At 35.2% G+C, this 19985-nt stretch overlaps 1 protein-coding gene across 1 annotated transcript in view; it reads right to left on the bottom strand.

The window, feature by feature from the left end:
* Positions 1-1796: 1796 nt before the first annotated feature.
* Positions 1797-19985, bottom strand: part of SPAG1 (sperm associated antigen 1) — a 46943-nt gene continuing 28754 nt past the window's right edge. Inside the window, exons 13-19 of the mRNA XM_075023697.1 lie at positions 17836-17988; positions 13194-13366; positions 10025-10166; positions 8996-9122; positions 5554-5718; positions 3200-3577; positions 1797-3045 (exon numbers count right to left, since the gene is read on the bottom strand). Coding sequence (XP_074879798.1) covers positions 2914-3045; positions 3200-3577; positions 5554-5718; positions 8996-9122; positions 10025-10166; positions 13194-13366; positions 17836-17988 — 1270 coding nt within the window. The 3' untranslated portion in view covers positions 1797-2913. The remainder of the gene's footprint in view (positions 3046-3199; positions 3578-5553; positions 5719-8995; positions 9123-10024; positions 10167-13193; positions 13367-17835; positions 17989-19985) is intronic.

The following is a 19985-nucleotide window of genomic DNA, read 5'->3' as shown; positions in this document are numbered from 1 at the left end:
CTGGTGCCCAGGATCTGCTGAGAGCATATGCCCAGCCTGGCGGCAGTTTCAGGAATGCAGGACTTCAAGAAAGCATCTTCTCCCTTTGGGATCATGGACTGGAATGAGCTTAAAAATTTTTTTAAAAGCAGCTCCTGGTATGCGACAAGGGTTGGGTATATACTGGAATATTGTTCAAGATCAGTGTCAAGCTATAGTAGGGCGGCTATCTATCTGTCTGCCAAAGAGTGTTTGGGGTAGGTTGGAGGGGTTGTCTAAATACTCAACCAGCCAAAGCTTATGGTCTGCCTTAAACTGACGAGATCACACACCACAGCAAGTGAAAACCCACTCGTTGCTGAGTATTTCATTAGGGCAGAATTTAAACTTTCTAGCAAAACCCGCCCTCTTGATTGTCTATTTAAGAGAGACATACTCAAGATCAGCTCTGTGCTTTGGAATATGAGGGACTTCACAGGTAAGTGCTGATTTTTCAAGTCCGGGGTGTCAGACGCAGGTGGGTACAAAACTCTGCTTGCAGCTGGTGGCATGTCACTCCCTCCACCAGCTGGGTAACTGCTTGCAAACATTGCTGCAGTTCTCCATTCAGAACTTCTTAACAAGGGGTAATTGGAGCTTGATGATCCCTGATCTGCTGAACTCTGTCATTTTTACCTCAAACTGAGTTAACCTCTGTTTCAGCAGACATTCAGTCTGGAAGGTATTACAAGAAAAGGTATCTTCCTGGACTACTGGACTACTTTTAGGTTTCTAGTTTAATCACTAGGGCTTGATTAAAACTGCCCTAAAATTAACTGTCATACTGTATACCCAGCCATGAAAACCCATTTGTCTATCTCCTTGGGAAAAAATGATTTAAGAAAATCATGAGTTAAAAAATGAGTTAAAAAATGAGTTAAGAAAACTCCATTTAAAAATCTCATGTCTTTTAAAGCCTTTTTGTTTTATTAATAATGTCTGATTGTCTCCTAAATTTACTAAATTATATTTTAATTATGATTTACTGCTGCAGAGTCTGATTTTTGTCTTCAGTGTCAAAACGAACTGTACAAATGAGATTGATACAAAGTTTAGCAGTCAAGACTGCTGCTTAGAAGATACCTAAACAGCTTTTAATGCTTGGGGTTTGGGTTTTTTGGGGGGTTTTGTTTTGGTTCTTGATTTAACTTCATCAAGAGCTTTTGTGATGTGGTGGCTTTTGACATTGGCTCTTACTCAAGTTGTTTTCAGGCAACTAAGACTATTTTAAAATTACATAGCTGGTTTTTATGCTTTCTTTTAGCAAAATAACTTTTTCCTAATCCATGTATTATTAATAACATTCTCCAGCTTGTAACTTATTGTTATTAAAAACACTCTGAACTCTAATACATGAAAATCAATTAAGTTTTCTAAACTGTGTCAGTAAGTTGCACACATACAATGAATCCTCTCTGAACATGCTAAATTGCAGTGGAAAAAAATAAAAAGATTGAAAACGCTAACACAGAAATTAGTGAATGTGAATACTTTGCCACCATGATTGAAGAATGACATTGGCATTTTGTTGGTTAAGTACAATTGGTTATGCATAGATTAGATGAGCAATAGATCTCTCCTGAACACATGACAATCTCATAAAAAGAGGACATTTAAAAACAAAAAACATAACTTGTACTGACAGTGCTTTAGGAATTAAAAGCCTCATTCTTGGCACTCTACTTCAAGACAAAACTCATAATCCACATGTCAGAATTACAAGCCTAAAGTGTGTAGAAGCAGAAAAAAGAATCCGTAATTGTACTTTTCAAGAAAAAACTTTATTTTTTTTAATTGATATACACCTGAGAAAAATCTTCATTAGAACAACATTCTTAATGATATTTCTGCAGTGCTAGTGAGTTAGATATACATTTATATCGTGTGTGCAAAGAAGGCATTGGGGTATTTGAAAAACTTAAAAGCTTCATCTTGAAAAAAGGAGCTTTGTCAGAATCAAATATAAAACATAAGTACTGCCTGAAATAAGAAAAAAATAAGTCATCCTGGTCCACAAAATGGGTTTACTTTTAGCTTTATAAATATGTCTGTAAACAGAAATAGCTGGTGTTTTAAATAATCTGATTACAAAACTCAAGACTTAAATATTTTTATTGCTAAGTACAGCCACTTGTTCTCCTGTTTACCACAGTCACTTCAAAAGCCACACAAAACAGCAGTCCTTCCACGCACACAGAAAAAAACTAATTCTCTGTGCACTAAAAATTACTCCCTTCTTAATCATTTTAAAAACATACCCATTTATTTAATAATTAATTATTTTGATTCAAAGTGTTCCATGGCAAGCTAATATATTAGTCATTCACCTTTGCTGCTAAGCTGTATTGCACCAAAAATACTTAAATCTGTTTTGTATAGACCAGGGATAGTGAAGAAACAGATGGCCTGTAGTAGTTTATCTAAAAAATTTAACACTTTTTGTAAACTCGTTTTAGCAAAACTATTGCTAACTGACCCGTTTATCTTGAAGACACTTACACTTCTTTATCACAAGAAGATACAACTCACAAAATGATATAACAAGTGATGAGTAAAAGTGTATTATCTATTGTACCATCAAGATATTTTACATTATATATATAGCGTAAAATATATTTTTATATAATTAACACAGCCTAAATAAAATCAGTATGCCAAGTAACATGAACTTTGTTACTGAACACAAAGACATGCATTAAATTCTAGAGATTAAACATGTATACAACTACAAGAAAAAAAAGAGCAGCAAGTTTTAAATGTGCATATGCTGTCAAAACAAAATAGAACTCAAACAGTCTGGGTGAAGACCCACTTCAACCCATGCAAGTCTACACAGTTCACACATCCATCTTATAAACACGAACTACATGCATGCAACCAATAAAATTTAACTTCTTAAAGTTCATAAACCTTTTTAAGGCTCTCAAGGTCTTCCAAAGAGTACTGATTATTCTGGTTTTCTGAAAGCAAGTCAAACAGTTGCTGAACCTGTTTTTTTTCATTTTTGCTAAGAAGGGCCAGCACCACCTGAAAAACAGATTATTTTATAATTAGCACAGGTTGATCAAAAATCATAGCATTTGACAGAGACAGAAAATCAGTGTATCATTTCCTTTTAAGATAGGAAAACTTCCTTTAGGTTTCTGTGCAACTTAAGTACACATTCAATCTAGGTTCTTACCTTAAATCTTTCTACTTTGCTCAAGTAGAAAAGGTGCTGATATACAAGGCCAGGATCTTTTCCAACTATATAACACTCCAACGACTGGATAAAAATCAAAAACATTTCTCCTTCAAGTTTGTTACTTAGCAGCACTGGCAATCTTTTTGGATCAGTAATTGTTAAAAGATCTGCACAAGCAGCTTTATCCTTATTGCTATTCACTGCGTTTATAATCTGACCAAAGTCATAAGCATTAGATGGTTCAGAAATATGCAGTTTCTTAGAGGTCTTCAGTGGCACACTCTTTTGAACTGCTTCCTCAGAAGTAACATGATCAGTCACAACATCTTCTGATGTAGCAAACTGTCTCTCTTCCTGTTCATCACATTCAGCCACCTTCACAAAGAAAATGGCAACAAATCATTTTAATGTGGACATAGAGATAACCTGAAGCTTCACAAATTGCATGCATATATCCATCAACAACGTCACTAAATTAAAGTTAGCATTTTACTCTTCATAAAAGAAAGGCACCTATGTTCTTTTATGTCCTACTTCCCCCCAGAATAGTACCTCTAATTCATCTTTAAAGGTTTGTAGTCAAAAGTGCATATTTTACATTTCCTGTCACTGCTTGGCACTCCACTGTAGAAAGACAACTGAAGACCACTGGGAGAAAGCTAAGGAGGACTGTATACATATATTAAATGTGAAGTTGCAGAAGACAAGCAGAACTGAAGTCAAGTCACCAGATAGATACCCATGTTTCATTTCACTGCTGGGCCTTCAGAATAGTACAGGTATACAGTAGCTGTATCAGGTTGCCATTTGGAGTCTTGCTGTGGAAGGAGAAGCTCAGCACGGTCTAACTACCTGAACACCCACTTAACTTCTTCCGGTTTGTAGCCTGCATCAAGTTTCATGAATCAGTTGCTAGAAAATTAACCATAGGTTCAACTACATTTGCTAAAATCTATTTCAAGCTACCAAGAGTTGTGGAATTAGTATAAACTGACTAAAACTCATTGAATGGGGTCTCCTCAAAGGATGCCAAGTTTTCCAGGAAGTCTGAAGACACAGTATTGCATAGTAAAGGCTAGCTAGATTAGCCATTTTTGGAAAAGACTGCATTGGGCTTATAGACATTTTATTCTATTTTTCAACAATCCTTAGTATCAAGAGAGAAATCTTGACTGCCTTTTATATAATTATAGCTTGATTAAAATGGAATAATAATGATAAATCCCAGTTTCTAAGTTTCCTTACTTTTCTTTGCGGTCTGTTTTCATAGAACTACCTTGTACTACAGCAGATAAGACAGGAAAGGCTCTCAAATGGGGCAGCTGTAATTATGATAGCAAACATAAATGCTTCCTGCCCCACCCCTGCAAAAATTACCACTGCCAGTAATGTAGTTGGCTGGTCTCTGAACAATGCAGTGACTTCCCAAACCTCCTCTAAACACTCTCCAGGTGCCTTCGTCACAGCTCAGAGCTTAACTAACACTATACCCGGCTTACACCAGTTACATAAAATCCCATGAACTCGTGACAATGTGAAGTGTTTCAATAAAACAAAATGCTTCTATATTAATAACTGCAGTTTCCATTATACCACCATTTTGAAATTACATTATCAAATTACAGTATCACTGTACAGACTGGTAACTATGTGTTTTAACTATAAATTGTAAAATGAAAAGGGAAAAAAACCCCAACATTCTTAAAGGACTAGCAAAGCTACAATCCAAAAATATCAGATGACTGAGAAAATCCTTTCATCACCTAATTCTACCCAGCACTCTGCAAGGCTCACGTTTTGATCCAGTACATAACATTACATCACATATTTCTTTTATAAGATCCTGCAGATGTTTTATCCATACTCCTGCCCTTTAAGGTAGGATTTCATTCTTCAGACCAGTAACTTTACTACTAGCACAAGAACAGCCAGTACACCTGCTGACAATGAACCTTTGCCAGCACAGCCCCACAGGCTTCCCGAGTAGCACAGGCTTTAAAAACAAAACTGCTATTTGACAGCTGCATTCTGTATTTCAAGGTATTTCAAAGTCTCAGCAGTTTTTGTTTACAAGGGGCATATCCTCAAGTTTAGTGCTATCTAAATGTACTTTCTCCATTTCTGCTGTGGTTCGGAATACACTTCAAAGCAGTCCAAGCTTTACTATAGAATGTAATGGACACTGAACATATCATACGCAAGAACCTTCCCATTGCCCTCAAAATAATATGTAAAATACAACCCCACCCCAAAAAGCTGTAGAGCTAAGAAGTGCAAAACAAAAGCTTTAATATTATCTCCTCAAATTTGTGGCTTCTGTACTGTCTGCTTTTAAAAATGAACAGGTATACCTCTTGTATGGTTATTTTCTTCCTTTGCTTTTGTTGACTGCCAGCTACAGCACTGCTGTCAAGGTGAAGCAGTTGGGTTACCTCCTCTAGTTCCTTTTTTGCTTCAAGAACATTTGGATCTATTAGAAGTACTCTGTTGAAATCATCAACACTGGCTTGATAATTCTGTAAGTAGAAGGGAAAATAATTTTTTCATAAGCACACCACTAGAAAAATAAATTTGAACTACCATACTGTCCTTCACAATTAAGAAAAATGAAAATGCTAGGATCTTGACATTAAGTAGACAAAAATAATCTAAATACAGACAGTGTAATTTCATTAGAGGGGAAAAAAGAAAGCTGAGGATGAGTCTGAGTTAGTCTTTTGCAACCAAGTACTTCTGTATTAAATATGTAATATGAAATAATTTATTCTGAGAAACATATTCCCTGTATCAGAGAATAGATTATTGAAGATTGCTGCTTTTAGGTATAATTGCTTGCAGTGTAACACTTCTTCAAGATTAATATAATGTGAGTCCATCAACAGTCTGTGTACTTGCTTTGCCCATAAAAGAGAGTTAAATTAAGCTTAGATTAAGAATATATCTAATCTTCCTGGGCTTCAATCCAACAGACCATCTCTTACAGTTTGAGAAAGGAAATTTTTGGTAATACCTGAGAAGATCTGAATTATGTTATGAACTCTGGGATAAACAGCATTAGAAGGACAAACACATCCACAGAGTGGCACTAGGACACAGTTTCTCAGTAATCAGTCTTGTCATTTGTTTTTATTAAAATGTTTTTAAATGTTTTTAAAATTTTTTTTAAAATGTTTTTATTTCAAATTTGATGAAGTTAATAGCATTAATTCTGAGGAAGACTGGAACATCGCACAGGAAAATCAAGACACCCTGAGGGCTGGATAATCAAAAATAAGTATGAAATGTAGCAGTTAACAGTAAAAGACCACGCAGACAGTAAAAGATCAACATAATTTCTTTCTGTGAGGAACCTAATATTTCTTCTGTTCCCAAGCAGTATCATAAGGTTACTGCAAGTCATTCATATTATCATGAAAAAAATCCTCAGGTACCCGCTGAGGTACTTCCTCAGCATCCCAACTGTAATAAAAGCACCAGTGTACAAGTCACTCATATTCTCTTTTCCACACAGAATATTTTGTTCAATACTGACGACCAGTATTCAAGGTGCAGAGACACTGCAGTGAGTCTGTAAATGAACTGAAGTCTGCTACATCATGAAAGAAGAGTAAGAGAACTAGAATTATTTAGCCTCAGCAAATGTATGCAGAAAGGGGGCAGGTTGCTTTCATCAGGAAACAGCTACTAATTAAGCTAAATCATTTGAATTACAGATGTGAAGATTCACAACTACAGAGAAATGAGATTCTGGAACAGACTTCTGAAAACGATCACAAGGGTCAGCAACCAACCAACCTTCCTGGATTTAAAAGTGCAGCCTGCCAGACCAACAAAAATCATACAAGTTGTTTGTACCCAAAGCAAGAGACTGTAGGAGGTGCAGTCCAGGGTCCTGTGTCCTATGTTACAGGCCTAATACATCACAGAAGCACGATTTTTTCCTGATCTTCCCTTAACTACATCTCAGTACCTTTATAAAAAAATGTCATTTACCACATTAAATTCCACTGCAGCTTTTATGGTTAAATATCAGGATATTTATATACAAATAACATTTCCCAGCTTAGTTAGGTCTTTGCCAAACTACGTGCCTCTAGCTCTTAAAATTTTTCATTAGAGAGTCATATGTCAACCTCCAATCACTTTTGTTGCTTTCTCTGGTTTTACAAATTGCTCATATCCCTGGAATTAGCAATAATGAAGGCATTAAATCCAACCACAACAAAACATTTTGGGAGTCCCCAGCTCAGACTGTTCTGAAGGAATCTGTGAACAGTGTGTTTCAGCTTGTGTCTTCAGTAATTGAAAAATAGCATTTTTTCTAAGATATTCAAAAAAGCAGAAGTTATTTCTCCAATTCTTGACATTCTTCACTAGTGTGTAATTCCCTTTTTTTGACTGGTAGAATCACTATATACCTTTGCTTATATTTATACTAATTTTTTATCAACTTCAACAACATAAGGTTTCAGATGATTAATACCAGATAGCTTGCTGCAGTTACAGAAAAGATTTTACATAAAATAAAAGACTTTTCACCTTCTTTGAAAATTAATCAAAGCAAACTTTCAAAATTTCATAACTACTGTAACAGAGGAACAAATTTATCACAAACAAAAGATCCCATGGTTCCTATGACTTCCATTTGGATTGTAACATGGGATGAGAATAGGCTAGTATATTGCTAAACACAAACAGGTTGTCCTCAGTTGATTTGTAAGCTGAGACAATCAGGTAATTTTTTATTAAGGCATCAAACATACTGGAGGTCTGCGATAAGTATTCATTTGATGGACACTGCTGAAACTTGGTGGATGCTTGAGTGATCACCTCCAGTTATAAAGAGCAACATGGGAGAAAGCACTTAAGATGCTTGTTTAAAGACACTTGTAAAATTTAATATGAAGTAGATGATGATAGCTGCCCTCATGAGCCAACAGAAGTGAGAAGCTGATAATTTAATACCAGGTAAGAGCTGACAGGTAGGATAAGGATTGCTATGAAAGAATTATGAAGTATAGAGGCTAATTAACATCACTGAAGAAGGGGAACCAACAGAGGGGATGGACAAAAGGAATAACATGGTTCAAGTGATGGAACATGAGATTTGCAGTCACATTCAGGATGGATATGAGCAATGTAAGTCTGCATTTATGACGATCAGGTACAAGGATACTCAAAAAACTGTGTAACATGAGCACAGTACAGACAACACCACCACTGTGTAGACAGAAAGAGAAAGTTTGAGCACCGACACTGTCCACAGAGTAAGTAGAATACTGACAAAGGTTCGTAATGTGTTTGGGGAAGGGAGAGCGAGAAAACGAAGATAATTAAAAGCCTTGTTTAATATGACAAGCACTCAAATATGAGCAGATGCCAAAAGACAACCTGAGATTTTAGTTTGGACAGATGAAGACAGAGTTGGAGAGAATCCATTTGTGATCAGCAAAGATATAGTAAACACCTTCACAGAAAAAACAGACTGGGATACCCAGAAGAATATTAGAATGTTAGAACAGAGTTGAAACTTGCTTAACCAATCTCCAGTCAAACCTCATTTATTCTAATACTCTTGTATTTTCTCAAATTATTACAAGTCAACATGCAGGTTTTTATGTTGCAAAAATATTTATGTAGTATCTTATGTATGCCTAATGCTCTACAAAGTAGTAAATCATCAGCACTGCATACTTTGTATTCTCCCATCGACTGCAACTACCTGATTGCCTTTGAAGAGGATAAGCAAGTTTAGAAGTGCTTAAGAATACCTGCCATGTTCTTTTTCCTCACCTGTAATCCTTTGTACGCTAGTGCTCTTCTATAAAAAGCTTTAATATTAGAATCTTCTATCTGAAGAACATGATCACAATCCTGCTTAGCCTCTTCATATTTATACAGTTTCAAGTAACAGAGAGCTCTAACAGAAAAACAGAATACACTGCAATATAAGTAAATTCTACAGTGCTGTAGTGCCAACAGTATCTGACTCATAAATGTTAATTACAATCACAATTCAGTCTCAATGTGGTATTTTTTAAAGTACATAAAAACCAGTAAGTATTAATAACATCACTGGATGGATTTAGAGAGGGCCAATTCCTGCAATAAAAGTCAAAATTCAAGTACAACTAATGCTTGAAGTTAGGCAGATATGTAAGTATTTTAAAAGCAGAGCCTACATTAGTATAATATGATAGTATAGTGGTTGATATAGTATGGATTTTATACAGCCATTCTAGGTAAAGAAGTGCTCTAGATTAAATAAGCAATACTGCTTTCTGCACCTAATTATTACTTGGAAGTCTCCTATTCAAGTACTGGCCTAATCAAATCCTTCTTAGTTTGTGAAAGCTGATAAGATTACATCATAAAGAATTATGCTGCAGAATTAGGTCAACCTTTAAAATAATGCTGTTGTATGACCATGTTCCTACTTTCATTTTCTCAAAATGTACATTTTCTCTGAATTATTACTCTTCATATCTGAGATACCGCTACTGCATGTTAGTTTTTAATTAAAATCATACCAGCATTCTCAAAAAATGCTGCAAAATGCTATGCTAATTATAACTTTTATTATGGCTTACTCTATTTATATAAAGATTTTAAGATATATATCAGTGACATCAATACTTGCTCCCCTTGGAAAATAACACAGTTTAACAAAAAATCAAGTTTGTTATTAGAAACACTCATCAAGTGGGGAAAAAAAGTCCTTTTTTTTACAACAGTGACTGAAGGGATGCAAAATCTCTATTTGCAGTGAGAAAATATAACTATTGTTACCCCACAAGGCAGGGTTAGATTTTGGATCTTTACCTGTTAGTGTAGATCGTACATTCCTCGTTATTTAACTTCATGCATTCACTGTATTTATTTACAGCTTCTTCATATTTACCCTTTTTTACAAAATCATTCCCTTCATTTTTTAATGTCTTGAACTTCTCCTCAGCTTTCTCACCTACATTACAAAAGGATCACAGTGTTACATAAGAAGGTCAGTTCACTGAGGGTAGCTGAATAATCTACCCAGACTAAGAATAAAAGCCTGGCAACGGGAGTATCTTTATTGGTCTACACATTGCCATTTCTGTCTCAGATCTCCCTGCTGCTCTAAGAAAGGCATAAAATACCGTATCTACATTTGGGACAACACGTACTTCCCCATGCACCAGGGTAACTATTTTGCTGAAAATAATGGCATGCAACAGAGAGCTCTACGCTTTCACCTCCTTCTGTCTACCCCTTCTGTGTGGTAGAAAGGGACTACATATCACCACTGAGATACCAGTTGCATTTACACTGGTGGAGATTTAATCAGCAGGATTAAAGGCCTTCTAGATCTCCACCATCACGCCAAGGCAGCCGTAATTTGATCTAATATTCTTTCTGCAAGCAACTATCTATCACAATTACTATGCTAAACTGACAATGACAAACAAATCATCACATCAGTATGGGCTAGTGATACATCAGTAATATTCTGTTAATAGCTATTTATAAAAGATGCTTTGAGGAACCTGAAAACACCTAACTATACTTTTTTATCAATATTGTGTTCTTCCATAATTGTCTTTCCTTCTAAACTCCACAACATTTGTTGCACACGCTTCTGGGTTAGACTACAATTTTTAGCTATGTTTGCAGTGGAAAACCAATCCTGACTGCAGTTTCATGTCTCTGTTGTGAGCAAACAATAATTAGTAACGTAGCTTTAAGTAAATCATAATGGAAAAATCTACTTATTTTACCTTGCTAAAGAATATGAGCCCCTTGCCAAGATTCAGGTTTTAAACACTGTACATAACCAGATAATTTTAACCAGTAATTAAACTCAGTGAGTTCTTTTATAAACACGTGGCAGTCTCCTCTGCCAGAAAACTACATGTAGACTTGGGGAAAAAATTAAGTAACAATGTGAAACCAGAACAGACTTATGCAAGAAACACAACTAAATCATAACTCAAGTTGCAAGACACAAAAACCAAGAGACAATTGTTGCAGAAAAGCATCAGCCAACAGTAAGGTTTAACTACTGACTGAACATCGTTGCTGGCACACCTCTGGCACCAGCTATGACTGTTGGGTCCCACTGATTTGGTACAGGCCCGACTGAAGAGGCAATCACAACCTTGGAGTCAGCCTTCAGTGAAGAAAACGGTTACACAGTCCTCATTTAGTATTTCTAAAAACAAAGCCTAACCAAAACCCACCCTATCTGAAATAGATTGAGACGTGTTTTTCATCAAAATGCCGCAGAACGCACTTCATGAAGACAGTGATGGCCAGTTTCGTTAACCTGCATAACAGGCTAAACATGATCACTAGTGTTCTCAGAAGCTGCTTATCTGTGTACTTTTCACTATGATGATCTTCAAATTCTCTCTCTTAACAAAGTTACACAAGGTTATATAGATCCAAATTTACTACTTAAAAGGTTTAAATATGTTGGTTATACATTGCAATAAAAAATCCAACAGGTTGTATTCTTTAGTAACAGAAAAACCCTGGAGTACAACCAGTATAACAGAAAGCACTTTTCAAGCTAAGCATTTATGTTTAGTATCAACAATCGTGCAAGGTATCAGATTTCTACTTCATTTAAAAAAACCCCAAAAGTTAAACCCAATTGCTGCCCAATCCTTAAGAGTCATAAATCAGTAATGACATGTACTGACAACAACTGTAATGAAAATACTTGTCACTGGACATTTGAAAAAGTAGAGTAAAATTTTTATCAACTTAATTGAGCTTAAATTATATATCAACGTGCCTCATGTTTATTAAATGAAAAACAATTTTCTGTAGCATTACTGAAGTTTAGTATGCGCAACTATTCAAATCATATATAAACCACACTAATACAAATTTCTAGAACTACACCTTATTCTTGAAAAAAAATGTCCAGTTCGTATGTATTTATAAGTTGTTGGTTGTTTTACATCGCGTACAAATAAATCAATTCCATCTGAAAGATCATTTTAAAGTCATTAAATCCGTAGTGCCCAAGAGTGCAGATTATTTGAGGACATGTATTATTGCAGTAATGTATTATGGACAGATACCCCTGTCACTGCTACATATTTGGCCAGCAACCCGGTTATGCATTGCAGCCTCCCCTGTGTTAACCAAGGGGAGATTATCTTCAGCCCTACTTTTCTTTATATTGAAATAAACTCAAAGGGGAACCAATTAATAGCTGAGTGAAAAATCATACAGTTAAGGCCTTTGCAAAAAGAATGTTTAATGTCAATAAAAACTGAATCAGAAAGGTTCCCTCACCTGATTTACTGGAGAAAAAAAAAGGAAACTGCAATGAAGGGAAAAAAATCAGAAGGAAAAAGTATCCTAAAGGAGTTAAACACTCAGTGCTTATGTGTAAATAAGTCCAGAACTAACATCTTTGACAGGTGACTACTAAATGGCCCCTGTCAAAATTAGAATCCATCGTAAAAAAAAAAATATTAAACAATCAGAAGTGTTCTTCTATAGCCCATTTCATTAACTACTGGCCACCTACAAGTCTACCCTTTCTATTCTGAAGAGCTGAGTAATGCTTTCATGAACAATTAAGCGACAGCTACAGATTATGCAGCTGATTATGTTACTCAGGTTGGGTGTTTGTTTGGGTGGTGTTTTTCTGGGGGAAAACCATATTATAATTGTAGTGTTATGTCAGGGCAACTACTGATACTTGTGACAGGACTCAATATACTGCTGATGAGTATTTCTTCTGTATTTTCTTTTATTTTATATAACTTCAGAAATTACATGCTACAAACCACATGACTTGGCTTAAAAAAATTTATCATAACTGTGGCTCCCTAAAGCACATTAAACCCAATCATCTAAATGACCATCATCTGACTTGGCTTTTCACAAAGGTCTCTGATAAGTATTTTCTAAAGCAGTTTCTTTGACATTATTAAATTGTATTCCATTTTTCAATTATATATTTTTTATATATATTTGCATTAGCTATACATACGATTCATCTGCAACTGTTCTTCTCTGTTGACATCTGCAGTACTTGGCTTATTCTCTGAAGTAAAGTTTCCTCCATCCCACCTGTGTAGCTGAGCAGCAACTGGGACAACTGGAATTGGTGGCAGTTTCTCCCTCCAACTGGGACCATCTTGATCAATTAAAGTCTTTGTTATTCTGAAAGAGAAAAGCCGCACCAACGTGACTTTTCATATATTTAACTCACACTTTAATAACTTACACCCAAATTAAATAATGCAATGCTCCAATTTTTCAAAAAACAACTGAACAATTATCCTTGAGACTAATTTAAAAAAAGATTGTCACAGCAGTCAATGGTATTGCACACATTTAAGATTTAGATTTTTTCCACTTTATTTAGAATATGCCAGCATTTAGAAGACAAGAACTTGACTTCAGCATGATCTGTAAATATTTAAGCAAATGACTGATTTTGCAACTAGGCTTTAAATGCTGCCTACCACATGCAATAAAGAAATAGGAAAAAAACCTGATGTATTTATTTTGTTTACTTTTCTCAGCTATTCATAAGTGTTATTTGTCACAAGATTACAATATCCTCAGCCAAAATGTGATACCTAAATTTGCCAATGTCTAATGAAACCTCTTGCACAACAATTCTCTAAATAACCAACGCAGGTCACAAAGCAGGTATTAAGTTGCATTTTGCAGAACAGTCAGAAATTATCAATCAATCATTCTTATCCCCATTTAAAAATGCAAAGAACATTAGTCTTTCTTAAACAAACACATATATATATAGCTCAACTATTTCTGTACATATTTCAATATATTTCAACACATATATATATAGGTCAACTACTCCTGTAGGTATTTCAATCCAAAATCCATTCAAGTGAGGGTTTCCTATAGCTGTGGTACATTTCGAAGAAAGACCTAAGTAACTATAATAAGTAAAGCCATACAAGACTTTATGGTTCCATTACAATTTAAAAACAAACAAACAAAACAACAAACAAGTATTAATCAATTATGAGAATAATAGTGAGATAAACGCCTTATAATCTCAAAATAAGTTTAAGAGTCAAGTTCAACTGGTGATAAGCCTAATATCTGCTTTAACAAAGGAAAATTCTGAATTGAGTAGCAAAGGAAGTCACATTGATACTATAGCCAATAAACCTGAAATTTGCATATTAGGTTCATTTCCATCTAACACAGGTGTAAAAAACATACTACATGAATACACATACAAAAAAAAAAAATTAAGAACCTTGAATGTGACATGAAGAATGAGATGGAATGAGCATAAATTACCCAATCAAGTTTTCTTGCTTAGTTCTGTTCTTTTTAAATATTTGAATAGCAGCCATAAAACAACAACAAAAAAGCTTTGGTATAATACTATGGCAACAGAGTCAGAGCACTCAGGACCAAATTCTTTTCCATTAGGGTCTGATAGAAAAAACAGTACAAGAAGCAGCACCTATTCTAATCTTCTTTATTGTAAAACAGAAATTACAAAAAAAATTTAAAGAATATAGACTTAAAAAGGCTGTCTGTAGAGCTATATAACGTGTGATTTTATGTATTACATAATGCTGCATGAAACATACCATTTCTTGTATTTTTTAATTGAAAGTAAAATTCTTCATATACGCAGTATCAAATTTTGCATTATTATCTAGTTGCTTTATTTGTTTTCTAAGAGAACAAGAATAGTATTTGTTTATGTGTTAGCTACATATGCCCTTTCAGGGGCCCTCCTCTACCTGTATCAGTCCTAAGCAGTATTTTAAAGGACATACTAACAAAGCAGCTTGTCCAAGTTCTGTTTTGCTCTAATTTTACTAAAACTTTAGGTTTTTAATGATAGCCTGAATTCAATTGTTAAGAAAAACATGGCACACCATCATAAATTAAACGGCCCTAAGATTTACTCAGGTTATTTTATCAGAGAACAAAACTCTGCCCTTCATATTAAAAAGTCAATTCATTACGTTTAGGTACTTCCCATAGAAAGTAACAGAATAATTCTACAGTAAACCACAGTCCCATTGACTTCCTGTTTAATTTTTTGCCTTTTATCATAATGGACTTAAAAAGTTGGAGAAAAAAACTCATCTAATTCATCAAAATCAACAGAAAGAATCCTGTAGTATTTGACAATCAACTGACTTCTTGTAATATAATAATCTAAGCATAGCCTTTTGTAAAAATGCATACCTGTGTGTCATGGTTAGTTTAAATAGCATGGGTATTTAATGAAAAAGCTGGGACAAATACACTCATTCCCCCCCACCAACACCCTAACTTGACCCAACAACCCTGCACTTTTGGAGTTTATCACAAATGTATTTGTACAGTACAATACTCATTCTGGACTTTGTAATAAAAGCTCCCAAGCTATCTAATGCAATTTGCTACCTGATATTAAAGGAGTTAAGACAACTGGAATGAACCTTGAATTTAGTAAATGGAAATGCATAAACATATTGCCCCACATTAGAGCTTCTGTATTTCAAACAGTGAAAAGCAAGTAATAAAGCACTCACTCAAGAGGAAATTAAAATACACAAAGTAGGAAATTCATTGATGTTCACAAAGCTAGGAAAATGCCATTAATTAAAAGTGTGTTTGAAATGTATTTTCCTGTGATTTGGCACACACCATTAAAAGAAATAGTCCTTCCAATTTATCTAAAAATCACCTCAGGATAACCAATAAAAGACACAACTCAATATCATCTAATCAACATTATAAACACTCAAATAAGTGTTTATGCTTGTTTTCAGTTGACTTTTCATAAAAATATGTACTTATATTCTTAATTGTTTCATTTTGATTGCAAAATGACCAGGTAAAGTCTTTATATTATCAGGTAAAGGCCTTATATGAAAAATTCTACTTGTCTTTTGCATGAGAATTAGCAAAAATATCAGACTGAACACCCATTCGATTCTAAGATTTCTGGAAAGGCTGCTTTGTTAGGTAAGTAGAGAAACACAAGGCTTAACACAATTTATCAAACCCACCCTCAGACACAAGTAGGATTATAAGTTTTTCCTGTCAGCTTCCTACAGCACCACCAATTTCCTGCAGGAACTTAAAAATTAAGAAATCCTCCAATAACAGCCAGTTGTTAAGACCTGATATTTCTAATATAAAAAAAATTAAATTACATTTTGGGGTTGTCCCTTTAAGTTAAAAGGCAGTAAAGGAACTATAATTTTTTGTTAAAATTCTTTTTTTTTAGAAGGTCTGCTACTTTGGAAATAAAAATGAATACTTCCGTAAACAATTTCAGTTTAATTCATAAATGATAAAATATTTAAAAATAAATTATAGTAAAAGTTCAATTATGCAGGAGGTTTATGTTTTAGAAACTAAGAATTTGCAAGCAAAAATGAATTACCAGCAGAAGAGAAGAAGGAAGAAGCAGCTGAAATAAGGTGATGGGTTGCCAGGGAGGAAAGAGTAATGAGCAGTGAAGCTAAAAACATAAGGAAGGCCTAGAGAGGAGAAAAGGAAGAGTGTTAAGGGGAAAAGGGAAATAAGCTTATTACTAAGCAAGTTACAAGTCAAGGAGAAACATGAAAAGAGTATCTGCAGATAAAATAAGCCAAGAAGATTTAAAAAAAGTATAATAATCACACAGATACCAGGACGAGCAGTTATCTCACCAATCCAAGTGCTCTATTATCGGCGTAGATACAGGAGATCAGTAACGATTTGTTGTGTTATCAAAAATAACACTTCTAAGAGGAGGTGATAAAGTGTCATCTCCTTTGGCCACCTCTGGTCAAATAAGCGGAATTTAAAGATATTATGGATTTTTAAATGAAGTAATAATGTAAGTGCTCATGGCCTTGCCTTAAAAAGAAAAAAGGTACTAGATTCCATTGTTAAAAGTCTCATGCATGTGGGTTCCTGCTCAATGATTGATTAATGGCTGTTCTGCTTTCATAAATACTTTTTTTGCCCATTAAAAAGAAAAAAAAGAGAAGAAAAGGGAATGGACAATCCTATCATTCACGCACTTAAGTACTTACTATATGCTAATGGTAACACTATTACAATAGTGTGTATACACTAATTTTACACTATTAAAATATAATTATAGAAATTGAGATGTCTCTCTTGGCAGCAAGAATTAATGTTGGAAGTATTAACACTTAAGTTAAAAATAACATTCAATTACATTTTTTACATCTCTAAGCTTTGTATCCAACCACTGTATCAAGCTACTTCAGCGTTTCTACAATGGCGGCATATTGAAGCTTTCACACTTAACATAAATCTCCAATTACCACAGGAAGACTGCTAGTATGAAAAGGAAACAATGTCGGAGAGAAGGTATGGACTCTAAAATATAACTTTACATGGTATCAAATACAAGTTAGGAAAGAAAACAAGTTGAAGCACCAGGAAAAAAAGCCTATAAAATATTACAATTTTAAAACAGAAAGCGACCTACTGCTGGCAGAGGAAAACTGTGAAGCTATGGGAAAACAACTGAATGAAACAGCCAGACCTATAGTTATAATGCACTAGTGACAACCCTGCCTCTGAGGGATACAGAACAGAGGGAGCATGTAACCAAACAAAACTGAATTCTACTTTTCTATTTGGACTCATATCAGAAAATTCGTAGGTGGAGTTACCTATTAGCACTATCATTTGCTGCTTGGATGCTGCTGTCTATTTGTAGGACTGTTTTATAATCAATGTATGCCTGTCGATACCGCTCCATAGACTCATTTGCCATTGCTCGTCGTAGAAGAGGCTTAAGGGAAAATGGCTGAAGCTCCAGAGCTCTAGAGAAAACAAAAGAAAAATGCAGGATTGAAACAGAGTAACTGAAATAATATTAATAAAACTATTTTATGATATACACAATTATACATAACAACTGTGATTTCAGATGGGCCTTACAGTAACATAACCAAGGAAAATGGGACTAGGTGGTTTATATTAATATCCTAAATGACATGGAGTTATGAAATTCTTAGTGCTTTTACTACAACTTGCTCTACTCACATCCCTATCTTCCATCTGGAAAACTGCTTTCATGACCAAGGAAACACCAATGTAATGACGGCTGTTTAACAGCAAAAGCTATTTTTCTTAGGTCATGCCTAGATCTACGGGGATTTCAAGTATAAGGTGCTTTTGCCTACATGATTTTCAGTTCTTCTTCCTTACATGGAAGTACACACTTAAAAAATACACTTAGTAAGACATGAATATACACCTGTCTTTTTTTGGCTTTTAGGTTTTTGCCTTTCATCTGTTTACTCTTCTGATTGTGTGCCTGGTCAACACTGATCTCAACCCCTGACGCTGCAATCAGAACTCCTTCCAAACACCACGCGCCTTTCCAGCAATATGAAGAAGCAGTCCATAATGACTTTATTTATTAAAGACTACCTTTTATAAGTCAATGATTCTTGCTAAAGAGAATGAGAGATAAACTTTGAAATACTGAAATTAAGATGAGTCAAGATTAGATTTCATGGAATAATAAAGGAATTCAGGCTGAGAGGTCCCTAGTACAACCTTCTGCTACAGGTAGGGTTAGCTCTGAGATCAGACAAGGTTGCTCAGGGCTTTATCCAGTTGGGCCTTGAAAACCTCCAAGCGAATCTCTGCAAACATCTCTGGACAACCTGCTGCAATGCCCCGCACTGTTCATGGGGAAAAGGTTTCTTCTAATACACAGTCGGAACCTTGTGTGGTTCCATTTTTGCCTGTTGTCTCTTTCTTGTCCTCCCACAATGCACTGCCAGAAAGAGCCAGGATCCATCCCCTGGATATTCTCCTCATAGGTACTGGCAGGCTGCTCTTAGGACCCCTGAAAGCCATTCTCCTCTAAGCTGAACAAAGCCAGCTCCCTCAGCCTCTCCTCTCCAGGCAGGTGCTCCAGAGTTCACAACCACCTCACTGACACTTCACTAAACTTGCTCCAGTTGATCACTGTCTGTCTTGTACTGAGGAAGCCAAAAACTGACACAGTTTTATCATAGATGTTGTCTAATAAGTGCTGAGTACAAGGGGATAATCAGTTCCCTCAATCCACTGGCTGTGCTCCTGTTCGTAAGCCCAGGAGGCTGTTGGCCTTTGCTGGGAATTAGCTTTGCACCATTACTCCTCCTAAAGCTAGAGAAAGAATGATTTATACAATAAAAATTTCAAATTTCCATTTCATAAATATTTCCAGTGTTCCATTTCTCTTTACGTTGCTGAATTCATTTGAAAAATACAACAGCACACATCATCATAGCCCCTACAAAATCTCTGCAAACATGCTTGACGTTCTGTAACTTAGGAGAGTATTAATGCAATTTCAGGTTCCTAACATCAAGAATGAAGAAAAAAACAATAAATAAATTCAGGGGAAGATGACACTGCTTGAAGAATAGCATCAGTGAGAATGGAAAACCACATTTTGAGGGTAGAAAGCAAAGATAATACAGCCAGGGACCAAACCACTACAGTACTAAATAAATTACCATTAGTGCATAGGAACCCTATTTCACTCTCTGCAACAAGAATCACAGGCACTCCAAATCAGAGTCTTGAGACAAACACAGATCCAACAGAGGGTTTTTTGTATACTTCTAAGCCCTAAAGAGCTAAAACTTAATGAAAGATAAATGTTCAATACCTATTTTTATATCACTAATATAACCACTACACCATTTTTTACTTTGAAATCAAGTAACCTATTTGTAGATCATCCTTTATGTTGTATTGCCTAGAGAAGATTTACTTTACATTGCCTAATTCACATGTGTTTGCAGTTTTGCAGTTC

The sequence above is a fragment of the Buteo buteo genome, chromosome 3 (assembly GCF_964188355.1).
Source record: "Buteo buteo chromosome 3, bButBut1.hap1.1, whole genome shotgun sequence".
NCBI lineage: Eukaryota > Metazoa > Chordata > Aves > Accipitriformes > Accipitridae > Buteo > Buteo buteo.
This window is presented reverse-complemented; position numbering and strand designations above follow the sequence as displayed.